This window comes from Rhinolophus ferrumequinum, chromosome 10, assembly GCF_004115265.2.
Source record: "Rhinolophus ferrumequinum isolate MPI-CBG mRhiFer1 chromosome 10, mRhiFer1_v1.p, whole genome shotgun sequence".
In the NCBI taxonomy this organism is placed as follows: domain Eukaryota; kingdom Metazoa; phylum Chordata; class Mammalia; order Chiroptera; family Rhinolophidae; genus Rhinolophus; species Rhinolophus ferrumequinum.
The window spans coordinates 6,482,716-6,498,034 of NC_046293.1; the positions used below are offsets into that span (position 1 = coordinate 6,482,716).

The following is a 15,319-nucleotide window of genomic DNA, read 5'->3' on the forward strand; positions in this document are numbered from 1 at the left end:
CTGGGGCAGCTGCAGGGACTGGTACCAACCCTAGCCAACAAGGCTACGGCTTGTCCTGTCCTGAAGCCACATTCCTCAGCAGTGGGGTGGGGAGCTGGGGTAGGAGCATGTGGGCACTCACATAGCCATCCCGCTCAATGGTGGCACGGATCTGCTCAGAGCCTGGCGTGATGGTGAACTGGGACTTGCACTTGAGTCCATGAGACAGCGCCTGCTTGGCCACAGCTGCGGAACGCCCCATGTCCTCATAGCTGGAGTTGGTGCAGCTGCCGATCAGTCCTGGTGCATTGTGGGTAGTGGGGCCAGGGGTCAGGAGGAGACAGTGACTGGAGGTCCCCACCTGACCTGGTCAAGAGTTAACCAACCGTGCTGGGCTGGGGGCTGTTCTTAACCGAGACAAGTTAGAAGCAACTTAATAGTAAAGGACAGGCTACTCGTGACCCAGCCATTTAAGGGAAGACAATGTGGCCCCTGCACGTGACACTGAACACATATGGTGTCGGCCATTCTTACAATAACAATCTGCATGTGTACGCACATCAGAGGGCTCACACTGAAATATGAACAGTGACCACCACTGAGGGCTTTCAGGAGATGCTAATTTGTTTCTTTTCGACTTTCTAGAACTCTCTGCCTTTTTTTACTGGCTTATCATCAGGGGAAAACGGTTCTTTTAACAAAAGTCTATCAAGGTTATTAAAAATGTCAGTAAAGACTGAATGACATCACAGACATCAAGAATCTCTCTCATCAATCCAGTGATTTATTTTCGAATTATTAAACCACCAAATATATTTTTAAAATTTGCTTCAACTACTAAGGCGAACACATTACACAGCACTTTGCGCCAGGCTTTTATACAGAAGTGCTTGCATTAAGTCGTCCCTCCTCCTAAGAACCTGAATGAGTAAGTACGATTATCATCCCCATTTTACAGATGGGGAACCGAGGCACAGGGAGGTGGAGTAACTGCTCTCGGTCACCCAGCTATAAAGCAGCAGAGTCACATTCAAACCCAGGCCACCTGGCCCCAGGGTCCACACTCTCCACAGCCACACTATGTAATGTGACAATTGCAGGTGCTAGTGACATTGATGTGCCAGTGCGTCTGTATACATAAAGCATGTCAAGGGAAGTCAGACATTGTGGGTGATGTGCTGAAATGTTTGTGAAACAGAAAGCTACACGTATCAATGCCCGCGTGTACACAGCAGCCCTCTCGGCCCCAGAGCTGGTTTCCGGCGGGCGCTGAGCTTAGGGCTGTTTTACAATGAGCACATATTTCTTTTATACCAAGAAAAAGTAATTTTTTGAAAAAGGCACAAAGAAAAAAATAAACAATTTTAGAAAGTGCCCGGTACATGTAGGAAGTGCCCCACGGCGGGCACATGCCGTGTCCACAGTCCTGGGCAGACCCACGAGCCCCGAGTCCTGTTAACCCAACGCAGTGGAAAGTGCTCACCTACTCGGATGTCCACGGGCCAGCCTTCCTTCTCTGCCACGGTGCCCACTTCTGACACGGGGTGAGCCAGGTCGGGGGTGAAGGGCCCGTTGATGTGCGGCTTCAGCTGAACAAAACACGACACGGGAACAGAACAAGAGAGGAGAGAACAAATGTTGGACTGTGCACAGCCTCTTCTTCCGAGGCTGCCTGGCTCCCATCACCAGTTCCCTACGGAGGGCCTAGGGGGCCAACTGCTGTTCTTAGGTTTCAAAACTCGTCCCAGGAAACACCCAAGCAGTGGGCGCTGTCCAGGCACAGCTCCTGGGACCCCACCAGCCTTGCCAGGCTCCGATTCTCTCCTGTCTGCAGATGGAAGCGAACGGGATTTGCTCGAGGTCACATAGCTAGGCGGTGGCAGAGGCATGGAACAAATCAGGGTTGTCAGCTTCCCACGTCCATTATCTCCCATACTGTGCTGCTTTCGGAATTGTAGGACAAAATGGACTTCAGGCCAGATGCTTTACATGTGATAATACTTATACCAAAAAACGTGAAGCACTTAGCAAAGCACTTCTAGGAAAGCACTTTGAAAAGCACTCCGTAAGCGTCAGCAAATGTTATGATGTGAATTAGCTCCTTCAGTTCCCATGACTGCCTTAGGCTTCACATATGATGAAGTGAGGCCCAGAGGTTGACTTAACTTGCCCAAGGTTACAGACTTAAGTAGAAGAGACAGGATTTGAACTCACGCCTACTGGCTTTGGGGACAAAATCCTCGACCTGTACTCTGCTGCTTCTGTTCCTGCAGCCTGCCTTTCCTCTGACATGGTCTGCAGGTCTCAGGGTGCCAAACCTTGCTCGGGCCTGGGAATCTCAGGCCTTGCCCTCTGAACTCTGACAACCAAGCAAACTCCAGGACGAAATCTTGGCTTCTGCTAAAGCTGAGGTGGGGCAAACGGAACCGGTTCCTGAATCACCAGCCATAGGCACCTTGCTCTCCCCTTAGCTATATATCCTGCCACCCCTCCCACCCCACTGTAGCCTGATTCAGGAAGCAATTTGCAGGGACACTGGGGAACCAGGGGCCCAAGAGCCCTGCTGCTGCGCCGGCAAGGACCCTCCCTGAGCCTCCCCAGGGCCCACTAGAAGCCCCACATGGGGCCTGAATACCCCACCCTCAGAAACCCCTTGGCCCTGATTCCCTTGCTTACCTCGTTGAGGTTAATTTCAATCACTTGGTCATAATGGCAGCCAGGGTCGGGCACCAAGTGCTCCTTGAACTCATCAGCAAGGTTGGCAATGTCTGAAATCAACAAGGGAGGGAGACCACAGCGTGTGAAACAAGCGAGTCATGAGACCTCATCCATCTATCCATCCAAGCCAGTTAACCTGGCACCTGGCAAACACTGGGCCCCGGGCACTGATGGCAAAGAAACCAAACAGACAGCACAGGACGTTGTCTCTGCTCCCGAGGAGCTTGCAATCCAGCGAAGGAGCTACCAGTGAGCCAGAAGTGACGATACAGTACAACAGGGACACAGGGACACACAGGAGAAGCACTGACAGAGGTTCAGATCAGGGAAGGCTTCCTGGACGTGAGAAGAGCTGAGTTTTGAAGTTACTTGGTAATGGAAGGGAGGGATGGGCCTTCCATGGAACACGCCATGTGCGCACGGCTTGGAAGCGAACTGACAAGCTCTCCCCATGGCCCCCGGGCGTCTGGCTCTACCAATCACCTCCCTTCACCGCAGCTCACCTCCCTTCAGAGGCTCCAATCATCCCTCCCACAGGCCCCATTTCCAACTCCAACCTTCACAGAAGCCAGGCTAGAACTTCAGGGAAGTTGTAAGGGAGGCTGAGAAAGCGGCTTGTATTCCAAATGTTTTCCTCCTCCCCTTGTTAGGGCAGGAATTATAAACAGAAGCAGATCCCTGTCATTTCTAGAACTCTGCAGGGACCAGGCCAACAAGATGGGAGACTCAGCCACCCTCTCAGGTGAAACTAAATTCCAATCCTGAGACAATGCGGGATGTCCCAAACTTAGATGCCAGGCTCTTCGAGAAGCTGCTGAGAGCTACAGACACTCTGAAACAGCAGCGTAGACTTCATACACAACTTCATACACTTTTAGGGGCTTTTCCGAGCCGCTGAAGCCGGTCTGGAGACACGGGGTCGAGGACTCCTGCTCTCCAGGGGAAGGTGGAGCTCCTGCCGGCTCTGCCCCACCACCCTGCTCTTGCTGCTCACCTGCCCGGCCCGTCTTGCTCAGGTATTTCTTCATCCGGTGGTTGTAAGGAAACACTGATGTAGTGGCCCCGATTTCTGCGCCCATGTTGCAGATTGTCGCCATGCCTGGAGGGAAATAGCCCATGGGGCTAGCTGAGCTGCTGGTGTGAGTTCCACATCTTCACACCGGGCAGCGGGCATCATTTCTGTCCTCGCTCACATGGCCACCTAGTGGCCAGCGGGCAGACTCCTCCCTTGTGTCCCAGGGTTAAAATGGGGCCCAGAGCTCAGTGTCCCGGCTCTCAGCGTAGCCGCTGGGTAGAGTGAAACGAACACAAGATTCAGCCCCTCCGAGCTGAGTCCTCGTTCTGGACCTGGCTGTCCTGCTCGGCGACTAGACGGCCATGTGTGCTGAAGGCTGTCCTGGCCAGACTGCCTACTTGTTACTATGCTCATTTTGCAGGTGAGGGAACTGGCTCAGAGGTCGGGCAGGCCATAAAGCAAATGCAGGTGCGACACTCGGGTCCAGGTCCACCTTCCTGGTGTCCAGGCCTGCCCTCTCAGCCACAGCACGGTGCTGTATGGAAATGTTTCTGGCTCCGTTTTCTAGCAGTGAGACCGGAATGACGTCCAATGTCCGGACCTCAGAGACCCACGCAGAACTGGTGAGACTTACAGATGTCTTAACTGCTATCAGGACCCCGGCCTCAAGGGGTTGCTGGGACAGTGGTTTTGGGTTTGTTATCAACTTCCTAACTGAGCAGTCAAAGGTTACGGTAAGGGCTACCTGTAAGAGTGGGCCCCCATCACGGGAGGGGGACAAGGGCCAGCTGAACAATCGCTCTGTGGGGTTACTGCAGGGCAGAGGCAGGCACCTAGGGAAGTCTGAACCGGACCATCTCTCAGGCTTATTCTAAGTCTCCCTGGATTTCTGCGGGCCCAAGGCCTTGAGGCCAGGTCACCAGGAGTGATAAGCAGGAAGGGGTTGCTTCCTACCTGGACTTGGACGCTAATAGGTGATAGATGATCTAATCCAAGGGAAGCGAGTGAGGCTCCAACTCCAGCCAGAGGAAGATGTGGAGACAGAGCTGCTTTGGGTGAAGCCCTGGCTAGCCCCCATTCCCACCATCACCTCCAACCTCTCTGGAATTCTCTGGATCACTCCAGGCGGCCCAGGGCATGGCCAGAGCCCAGCAGCAGAAGTAGGCTGGGCCCCTAACTCTGTGTGCTCCCAGGGAAGTTGTTTGCCCACCTAAGAACCTGGATCTCCTCCTGTGTGTAATGAGGGATCTGGACTAACCACCTCCCCTCTGCCTCTAAGTGTCCATCCCAAGTCCCCAAGCCGATGGAACAGATCCTCAGGGGAAGGCCATTCACTGCTTCCACGGCTCAGCCACAGGCCCCATGAGGCCCCACACAGGCTAAGGGCCACGTCATGTGGCCACCTTCCTCACCAGTGCAGGAGATGGAGTCTACACCAGGCCCGTGGTACTCCACAATAGCGCCCGTGCCACCTTTCACTGTGAGGATTCCCGCCACCTTTAAGATCACATCTTTGGGTGAGGTCCAACCGGAGAGTGAGCCTGTCAGCTTCACACCAATCACCTGAACAGGAGGGGCAAGACAGCAATGAGAGGCGCTGTGAGCTACATGCCACGTTCCCACCAGGACTCTTACCTGCTGGACTTCCCATTTCTGCTTGTTTATCTCTGCCTCCCTCCCCAAGAGGTTTGAGGCTGACCTATTTGCTCATCCCTTTTGGGTTCTACCTCTCCGATTCATCCCCACCAAACACCCCCTTACCCCTCACCTTGGGGCACTTCAGCTCCCAGGGGATCCCAGCCATGACGTCCACTGCATCAGCACCCCCTACTCCAATGCAGATGGCCCCGAGGCCACCGCCATTGGGGGTGTGGGAATCAGTGCCAATCAGAAGAACGCCAGGGTATGCATAGTTTTCCAGGATAATCTGAAAAAGAATCCAAGATCTTAAGCTGGGTCATTCTCAGGTACTTCTCCAGGACGGGGCCTCTCCAGTGGGGCCCGGAAGAGCCAGAGATTTGGGAAACAGGTGGCCTGGCCTCAGGAAAAGCTCTGCCAGTTCCCGACTGTGACCCGGGCCTCTGAGTATCTCCCTGCATCTCCGCTTCCTCATCTGTTAGCGCAGTAATGAGAACGCCCACACCAGCTCGACCCCAGGACTGTGGCGAGAACCGGATGAACTGAGATACAAAAACGTGTCTTGTGACAGGCCTGGGGACAAGCGTGACCGCTGAACGGTGCTCCTGACGATAGTCCCTGCCTCGTGTGGTGGACATGTGGCGTGTGCGCACCTGGCTTCGCGTCATGGCAGACAATTCTTTCATGACCTGGCTCCAGCCCCCAGAGGAATCACAGGGCCAGGCCCCCACGGGAGCACTGGCTGTCAGCGTTTCTACTGCTGAACTGGAAAGGACAGGTGAGGTCTCCCATGCCTGAGGTGGGTGGCTCTGAGAACGGAAGTGGCTGGCTGAAGGAAAACGATAATTTGCCTCATCGCCCGTCCCATTTCCCAGTGCTCCTTTCTGAGGGAAAACTTCTAGTTGGGAAGGCGCTGGCAGTGAGCATGTCCCCAAAAACATTCGATGGAGGTACAGGGTCAGCTGTCCCACGGTGGCCCTTCCCGCCATCCAGGCGCCTACGGGCCGAGCACTCTGAGAGCTGCAGGATCCCACCAGGAACGTCCCAGCCAGGAGCCCTGGGCCCTGGGTCTGAGTTCTGGCCCCAACACCTACTGGTAGTTGTGGGCCTGAGGCAAGTCATGTCGCCTCTCCAAGCCTCGGTCTCACCTATGAAAAGTGCCCAGCTCATTGGATCACGTGATGACGCAGTGGCCCCACGTCCAGTAAGCTGTATAGGAGTGCCTGGGAGACACGTTATTTTTATTCCTTTGCAGCAAGGGCCGTCATCTGAGTTTCTGCTGCTAACCTGTCAGATGAATTATGCGCCCACCACACACACACGGATTTGGGAAGGACAAACGAGATCGAGATGTGAAAGGCTCCATTAATATCAGGACGGACTGAATGGTGGCAGGCACCCTGGCACATGACAGAAGATCCCTGGCACATGCCAGAAAGCCCAGGGCCTCTGCCCCGGGCTGGGCATCTGCCCAGCAGGCTAGCAAGGTGCGAGGGGTCTTCCTCTCGGGAATGCCGAAAGTTAGGAGACCTGCTTCCTACCCTGAACGTGGTAGCTAGCTGGGAGAACAGGCCAACATAGAGGAAATCGCTAACAAAAACCACCGTTGGAGAGAACACTGGTTAACTGTTTCATTTCTCTAGCCCTGCTTGGCTCAGCCATGTACAAAGATTTAAAAGTAGTTCATCTCTAAAGCTCTTCAGGCTTGTAAGACTGAGCCCTGAAGGCCAGATACATGGAATTCCGTGTAGCCCACGGTGCAGACCACAAGGGTGCTCCACACCCAGAAGGGAGAGGCTAGTGCAGACCCAAGGAGTACAGAACGGGTCACCATGAAGCTGGCAGTTGACAGTGACCTCAGCGGTCAGCTGGATACGGCTGGGCCAATGGCGGGGGGGTGATGGCGGGAGAAGTGTATTTTAGGCTGAACTAACATCTAGAATATAAAACTGGAAATTCAGCTGTCCATCCACACAGCGCACGCGCGTGCACACACACACACACACACACACACACACACACACAGGACCTATTCTGTATGGACCTGGCCCTAGGCCCAGAGCGAGAGGAAGAAATAAGCACAGTCTGTGTCCCCACAGAGCACACAGTCCAGCAGGACAAGCGCACAGCACACACTGGGGTTGTATTGTGAAGGGGTTCCACAGAGGATCACACAAGAGCGCCCCAATGCTGGGCACAGGGGAGGGCCGGGGGTAACCAGAGGGCAAAGATGTGGAGAAGAAGATATGCCAGAGCGCTCGAGATAGAGGGAAAGGAGTTAAATTTTGATCGGGGCATAGTGAATTAAAGCTTCCAATGGCCCAACATCGAGAGGGAGAAAAAAGTAAAGCTGCACAGGATTATATGATCCCTGCGAATTCTCTTTTTAAAGGAACAAATACATCAGGCTACGCATACGCTTAGCTGGTGGCAAGTGGCAAGTGTGAGCTGCCATCACTCACAGCCCCAAACTGGTCCGAGAGCTGCCAAAAAGGCCTGGGCATTTGTACTGAGGTGGAACGGGGGACACTTGGATTGGGGTGTCCTTCACAACAAAAGGCCAAGCTGAGTCCACCTGACTCCCTGGCCCTGCCACTGAAGCTTTCAGTCCCTGCAGACTGATGTGACCTGCCATTCCCAGGCAGCCCCTTCCTGGCAAAGGGGATGGTTTGAAAGGGCAGAGCAGTGATCCATGGGCTCTGGTTTCAGAGTGGGCCGTGCTGGGAGCCCACGGGGTCAGGTTACAGCCTGACTCAGCTCATCTTGAAGGAGGCCTGGGATAGAGCAGGGGAGAAGGGTCACCTTGGCAAGATGCAAAGAGACAGGTTCCACAAACACGATAGATGGCAAATGGCCACACAAATCAGTGCACACCCCACAAAGCAAGTCAGTGGTTCTTTGATGAAAAGCTAAGTGCCTATCTCCCCAGAAACACACACACACACACACACACACACACACACACACACACACACACACACACACACACACACACACACACACACACACTATCATAGAGACAAAAATTGATGACCAAGAGAAAACTCCACCGTTGGGGAGAGCCCGGAAGAATTCCTTGCTGACATGACCTATGGTACCTCCATCCTACAAACCACCACAAGGGGCCAAGCGCTGTGTGCCCTGAGGCGGAGGCACCCCCAATGTGATGGAGGCCACAAAGCAGTCCAGCGGCATTGGTACCAGGGCCAGACTCCTGGATGCCAATCCTGGCCCCACTATCGGCCAGCTGGCTGTCCCTGGGCAAGCAGATTAACTTCTCGTGCCTCAGCGTCCTCGTTTGTAAGGCGTGGACAGTAAAACCACCTACCCCACAGGGTGGTGGCGAGCACTGTCGAGTGCTAAGTTGGTGCCTGGCACACGGCAGGTGCTCATCAAGGGTTAGCTATCCATGCACAAGGTGTAACACTCGTGGAAAAACGCAAAACAAAAAAGAATACGATCTTATAATGCTTAGAAGAAGGTGTAACAAGAAACATGTCCAACTTAAAATGCTGGTTACCAAGGTGGTCAGAAGAGACTATTTAAATTTCTTACATGGAGAGTGAGAATGTACACCTTGACACAATGAAAATTCCCTAAAAAGGAAGGAGGAGGAGCCTAAGGGCTGATTGAACTGTCATCCATTCCCTTCAGGCTCCTGAGCCAGGCCAGGAGGTGCTTTCAGGTTCCCTAAGGGCAGCCACCCCCACCCCCACCCCCCCCAAAACAGGCCAAGCCCTGCTGTACCTGGTGAATGATTCCAGAGCCAGGCTTCCAGAAGCCCACGCCATACTTGGCACCTGCCGTTGCCAGGAAATTGTACACTTCTTGGTTTATGTCCTATTGAGACAAATCAATAACCAGAGCGTTAGTAACACAGTCTGAGTCTGGGATGACCCTTGCTCACGCCCTCCTCCCTCCCAGCCACCTCCCCTGTGTCTCTGAAATGCTGGCACCGTGAAGACAGGCCCTCTCCTTCTGCAAAGAAATCCAAAGGGCCTGGATACTGGCCCACAGTCTCGGCTGGCAGGCCCAGGAGAAAAACAAGGGAGCAGAGACAGAGCCCCAGTTCTGGGACTCCTGGCCACGAAATGCGTCCAGAACAAGTTCCTTCTCTACCCTGGGTCTCAGTTTCCTTATTTGTAGAAGGAACCAGGCTACCTCATCTCCAAGGGGCCCTCTGGCACTCAGTCCTCCAGGGCCAGCCGTGGAGGGCACATCACTGCAGAACTGTGGTGCTGCTTCTCTGTCTGAGCCTTGGGTGCTTCATCCATAATCCTGGGACATTTACCGAATGCCCACTGTGGAAATGGCATCACGCTAAACATGCTCACAACCCATCCCAAGGGAGAGAGGGTACCGTCCTCAAGCCCATTTCACAGATGCAAAAACAGAGGCCCAGAGGTAAAACACCTTGCTGCAAATCCCAGAGTTAAACAGGGAAGTCAGGCCTGTCCAACCCCGAAGCCCAAGTGTTATATTCTAACATAAAATAATGCCGCCTCCCTACAGGGAGGAGGATGCCAGACCACATCTCAGAACACCTAAACCAGCCTCTGGTGCATTGTAGGTGCTCCATACTTGGAAATGTGTTTGATGGGCCCACATGAAAGACTGTTAAGTGGACCATGTTCTAAAATGGAGGTTTCGGATCAAATATATGGTGATGGAAGGAGAACTGACTCTGGGTGATGAACACACAATGGGATTTATAGATGATGTAATACAGAATTGTACACCTGAAATCTATGTAATTTTACTAACAATTGTTACCCCAATAAATTTAAAAAATAATAATAATAATAAAATAAAATAAAATAAAATGGAGGTTTCAACAAAACAATGTCTAATTCCAAGGCAGATTCCTCAGAGGGTGGGGCAGGCTTCCCAGCACACTAACGGGAAGCCATGGCATGGCCCTGGACAGGTGAGACCCCAGTGACAAAAGGGATGGGAACACAGAGTCCCAAAGGAGGAATGAGGAAATGAGACCTGCCAGCCTCTGGGCATGGGAAAGCTATGCTCCAAGGCGGAGGAGGGACTCACTGTCAGCTCCCCTGGGTCCTCAAATAAAACACCCTCAAGACCACGCAACCCTCTTCGCCTAAACTCCAGACCAAACATGCATCCTTCTGACGGCCCCCTTGGTTATCCCAGGTGAGAGAAGGCCAGACAAAGAACTTGGGTCCCTCTTTCCGATTAATTACTGATATACTGGCGTTTTCATTTACAAATCAATCACTCATAAAGCTGGGACCAAGGGCAGGAGGCAGGCGGTGTGTGTTTGGTGCCGGTGCACGTGTGTCGGTGCGCGTTGGGGAAGAGGCAGTGGGTGGCCCCAGAGTACTGGGTACAGCAGGGTCTCGGCCTGAACCGAGCTTAGATCCCTCTCTGGCTGCTGTGTGACCCTGGACAGGTCATTCTGCCCCTCTAGGCCCCACCCATGGGAATCTGACCATCTCCCTCCCCTATTTAAACCCTTCAGTGACTCCTAGGAGCTGCCCATGGCCCCCCAGGCCCTGCCTGTGACTGCCCCGCCCACCTCACACCCCCTCCCCTCCACACAGAGCTCCAGCACACAGGCCCCCCCCAGTCCCACAAATGCATCAAGTTGCTTCCTGCCTGGGGGCCTTCATATTCACTGTTCTCTCTAGAATGTTCTTCCTCCACTTAACACCAACTAATCTGCTCAGGCCTCAGCTTACATGTCACACCCTCAGAGGCTGTCCTTTCTCCACCAAAGTCTAAATTAGATGCTTTTTAAATAATCTCAGAGTCCTGTGCTTTCCCTTCTTAACGTATATATATATACAAGTTGGCAATTACCTATTTATTTGTGTGACTGTTTAGCTCTGTCTCCTGGACTCTAAGAGCCACGAAGGCAGGGCCCATCTGTCTTGTTCACACCCAATTCCCTAGCACCTAGCAGGGATAAACATTTATTAGGTAAATGAGAGAATGAGCTCTGAAATCCTATGATTCGTTGAATCCCATCTCCAGAAGGTAGATTCTGAATCCATACAGTAAGGGGAAGGCCAGACCCTGACGGCGGTGGCCCTGCTGTGGGCAGTCACCCCAAGGACAGAAGGGGCCCCAGTTCCTGGCCACACCCTGTTCCCGGCACCAGAGGAGCCCTGGAATGTTACCATCGCCACTGCTGCTGACATGGAAACCACCGGCCAGCAGGCTGGGAAAAAGAGCCACTGTACAACCAGGGCACGAACTGGCGGGCCGGGTGGGAAGACAGGGCTTGAATGGGAAAGCTGGCCCGAGCATTTCCCATGGGTCTGAGGCTGCCCGAGCTGCGCCGACCCTGGGAGCCGGAGCACTTTCAATTGCATGCCCCATGCTGTGCCCAGCCGGCTCAGGCCCTGCCAGCATTCAGCTCCTGCCAACAGCCCCCATGAGGGGTGCCCACTTCCACTGCAGGGGGTGGGGAGGGTGGAGGCCCAGAGCTGGGAGAGACCTGCTGCTGCCAAGACCGATCACACACAAAGGTGCCACAAGCAGAGCCTGGGGAAGGGGCAGAGCTCTGGCTTCCTAAGGAGGTGTGGGGGGAATTCGGAGGGGCACACAGCCCCTTCTACCTCGTTAGGCAAAACTCACAGAAGAAGAAAGCCCCCAAAGGAGGCCAGTCAGTAAGAGAGCGCCCTCCAGTGGGAGCCGGGACCTGGGTCCACCCAGGCAGCTGTGGGACTCCACTGCATGGACTTGGCCACCTCAAATTCATACCATCGCCATCAGCCCTACCTCCCTTCCAGGGTCTCCTGGGGTCAGATGAGAACGTGAGTGAGCACACATGTGACGCTGGCAGGAAGGGAAGTTTAACCTACTGTCTAAAGAGCACCCGGCAACGGATACCAGACCTGATGTCTGCACCGTTTTTCTAACGTAACCGAAAAAGGATCAGAGATAAATACCTGCCGTGTGGTAAAATTAAGGATGATTCTGGGTTTTTTAGGCTTTCACTGTATTTTCTAACATCTTCACAATGAGCAAATGATACTTTTAGAATTAGAAAAGTGCAAAAACAAACAAACAAAAAAAGACCAAACCAAAGAGTCCTTTAGAATTTGGAGGCCATACCTAGTTCGAGGGCTTTGCCTCTCATCCCATGTCACACCCACTGTCCCCCCATGCCACCTTCAGCTCACCTTGGCACGACGCAGGTCCTTCTCACCCCCGAGCTGGGCCTCGATGAGATGGTCACAGTGGATGGTGGATGGCACGGCCACCTTGGGCAACCCACTGCTGATGAACTGCAGCATGGCCATCTGGGCTGTGGCGTCCTGCATGGCCACGCGGTCGGGCCGCAGCCGCAGGTACGTCTTGCCCCGCTCAATCTCCTGGTTGGCTGGGTCATCCAGGTGCCCATACACAATCTTCTCCGACAGCGTCAGAGGCCGGTTCAACCTGGGGGAACAGAGAGGGGTTGCCTGGTACCGTCTCGTCTGCACAATCCCCTGCCCACCACAACCACTCCCTCTCTGTGCAAATGGCAACCCTGACAGAGGGCAGGGAGAGGGGACCTTCACTCCATAAGAGTGGGGACGCATCGGTCCTGCTCACTGTGGCACCGCCAGCACACGGCACAGCGCCCAGCATTCACTAGGTGCTCCAAAATTACTTGACAAATAAGTGAATGACAGTATCACAAGAGGTCGCAGAGTTTGGGGGTTTTTATTAAGGATATTTGTTTTTTCAACATATTAACTGCTACTATGAGCATATATGACATGTATTTCTCACTACTTAATTCTCATTGTAGCCTTGTCACTTAAGAAAATAACCAAGAGGGAATGGAAGCTCAGCAAGGTGCTGTTAACAGCTCCAGTTTGCAGCCAGAGAGTCTCACCTTGAACCCTCTACTTCTCTCCTTCCATGAATGTCTCCCCTGTGCCATCAGTCCCACTAAGACAGAGGATCCAGACCAGCACCCCCCCCAACCTGCGCCTCCCTCCACCCACAACCTCCGGCTCAGGTGTTGGAGGCCTCCTTACCCTATTCTGCTAAAGCCTCGCTCTCACCCCATTACGAGAGGCGTGGCTGCCAGCTCTCAAGAACAGAAACCCACATCACCTCCTCTAGCCTCTCACTGGTCCCCCTTTCCAGACCCCATTTCCCTGTAGGTCCCACCGTTCCCTTCCTCATTAGGGTCAAAAGGGCAGCCCAAGTCTGACCTTGGGGAGGGGCAGCCCCTGCCAGGACTCAACAGCTTCCTCCTCTGCCCCTGTAGACTGAGGTCAGAGCAGGCCAACTCTCACCCACCCTGGCTGGACCTCACATTGCCTCCTGCAGCCCTGGCTGGACCTCACATTCTGCCTCCCCCCACTCCTGGCTTAGGCCACAGCTGAGCCTCTTGTAAGGGGCAGAGTTCCCCTCACACCCCATAGGCCAAGAAAAGAAAGTGTCAGACTAGGAGTCGGAGGCCCTGGGTCTAGACAGGACCCTATTACTCAACACACTGTGTATCACATAAGCAACTGCCCTTCGCAGGCAGCTCACCAGCCCGTCTCTCAAGTCCAGGGCTTCGACTGGACCGAGATCACAGACAGCACTTACAGTCAAACAACTTTACGGAGGTATAATTGGCACGCAATAAACTGCACATATTAAAAGCATACACTTTGATAAGTTTTGACATATGTATACACCTGTGAAATTATCCCCACAATCAAGATAACGAACACATCCATCACCCCCAAGTTTCCTTGTGCTCGCCCTCCCGCCCCCATCCCCAGGCAACAGATCTGCTGTCGCTACAGGTTGGTTGGATCACAGCCCTTCCTTTTCGCTCAGCATTGCTCTAAGCACTTTCATGTATATAACTCATTTTATCCTCACAACACAGATGAGGAAACTGCAACAGTGAGGGGATGTACTTGCCAGGGCTCTCTCAGTAACACCGGGGAACGTAGGGGCCCAGCCCGTGTAAGTGCTCTGTCATTATCATTATATTGTCATCGCCAGGATGACTCCGCTGGGGAAGCAGAGAAACTTCCTTCTGCTGGCCTGGGTTCCGCCCCTCACTCCCAAGTTTACCTAAGCCCTGGAGAGCAAAAGTTCCCTAGGGCGCTGGCTCTGTGGACAACAGCAGAGTAACTGGCGATTCGGAAAGTTTCTACAGTTCTGCTGTCATGAGAAGTCTGAATAAAAATAGTGCTGGCCTGAGGTACAGCCTGCCCCTTTTTGTGGCAGCATCTCCGAGGCTGGTGTACTGGCAGTGACTCATTGCACGGAGCACAGCCCCTCTTTCTGGGCCCCAGGGGAGAAGAAAAATAGCACATGGGCTTTAAAACCAAAGACCTTGACAGCAAATGCCGGAAGTCGTATAAAAAAAGCCTGACAATGACAAAAGCCTAAGGACAGTTCATCATCATATTTCCTTAAGGATTAACTGAGGATGGCAAAATAGGTCCTCTATGTCTCTCTGTCCCTCTGCTTCACCAAATACAAAGAGAGCCAGTACCCAGGGACAGCACTGGGTCCCTTCTGTCATGGACGCAGGGTGGAGGGAGAGTCCCCTGGCCTTCTGAAACATTCTTAAATCTGTTAGTCCACTGTGTCTTTTTAGAACCACCTCACTCCAGCCTTGTCTCTCTATCTCAGGGTTCTCACCCGTGACACCACTGACAGTTTGAGCTGGGGAGCCTTTGCTGTAGGGCTGTCTTCTGCACTGGAGGGTAGTCGGTAGTATCCCTAACCTCTACCCACTAGGTGACAGTAAACCCCCACCCCACCCTGAGTAATGACAACCAAAAATGTCTCCAGACGTTTTCCCCAGGGCACAAATCAACACCTGTCCTCTCCCACCCAGGGAGAACCCCTGCTCTGTGGCAACAATGAAAACGGAACATCCCTTATCTGTACTGACCTGGAAAATGCTGAAAGCTATTGGACTTTTCTGGTTCACGCAGGGTTGCAATAAATAGGCAAAGGAAATATTTTTTGGTTAATTTTACTGATGTA

At 53.3% G+C, this 15,319-nt stretch overlaps 1 protein-coding gene across 1 annotated transcript in view; it reads right to left on the reverse strand.

The window, feature by feature from the left end:
• The window catches only part of ACO2 (aconitase 2), a 41,671-nt gene that overhangs the window by 5,417 nt on the left and 20,935 nt on the right, over window positions 1–15,319 (reverse strand). Inside the window, exons 3-10 of the mRNA XM_033118265.1 lie at window positions 12,505–12,763; window positions 9,098–9,190; window positions 5,481–5,639; window positions 5,125–5,275; window positions 3,692–3,796; window positions 2,656–2,747; window positions 1,463–1,568; window positions 122–279 (exon numbers count right to left, since the gene is read on the reverse strand). Of these exons, the coding sequence (XP_032974156.1) occupies window positions 122–279; window positions 1,463–1,568; window positions 2,656–2,747; window positions 3,692–3,796; window positions 5,125–5,275; window positions 5,481–5,639; window positions 9,098–9,190; window positions 12,505–12,763 (1,123 nt within the window). The remainder of the gene's footprint in view (window positions 1–121; window positions 280–1,462; window positions 1,569–2,655; window positions 2,748–3,691; window positions 3,797–5,124; window positions 5,276–5,480; window positions 5,640–9,097; window positions 9,191–12,504; window positions 12,764–15,319) is intronic.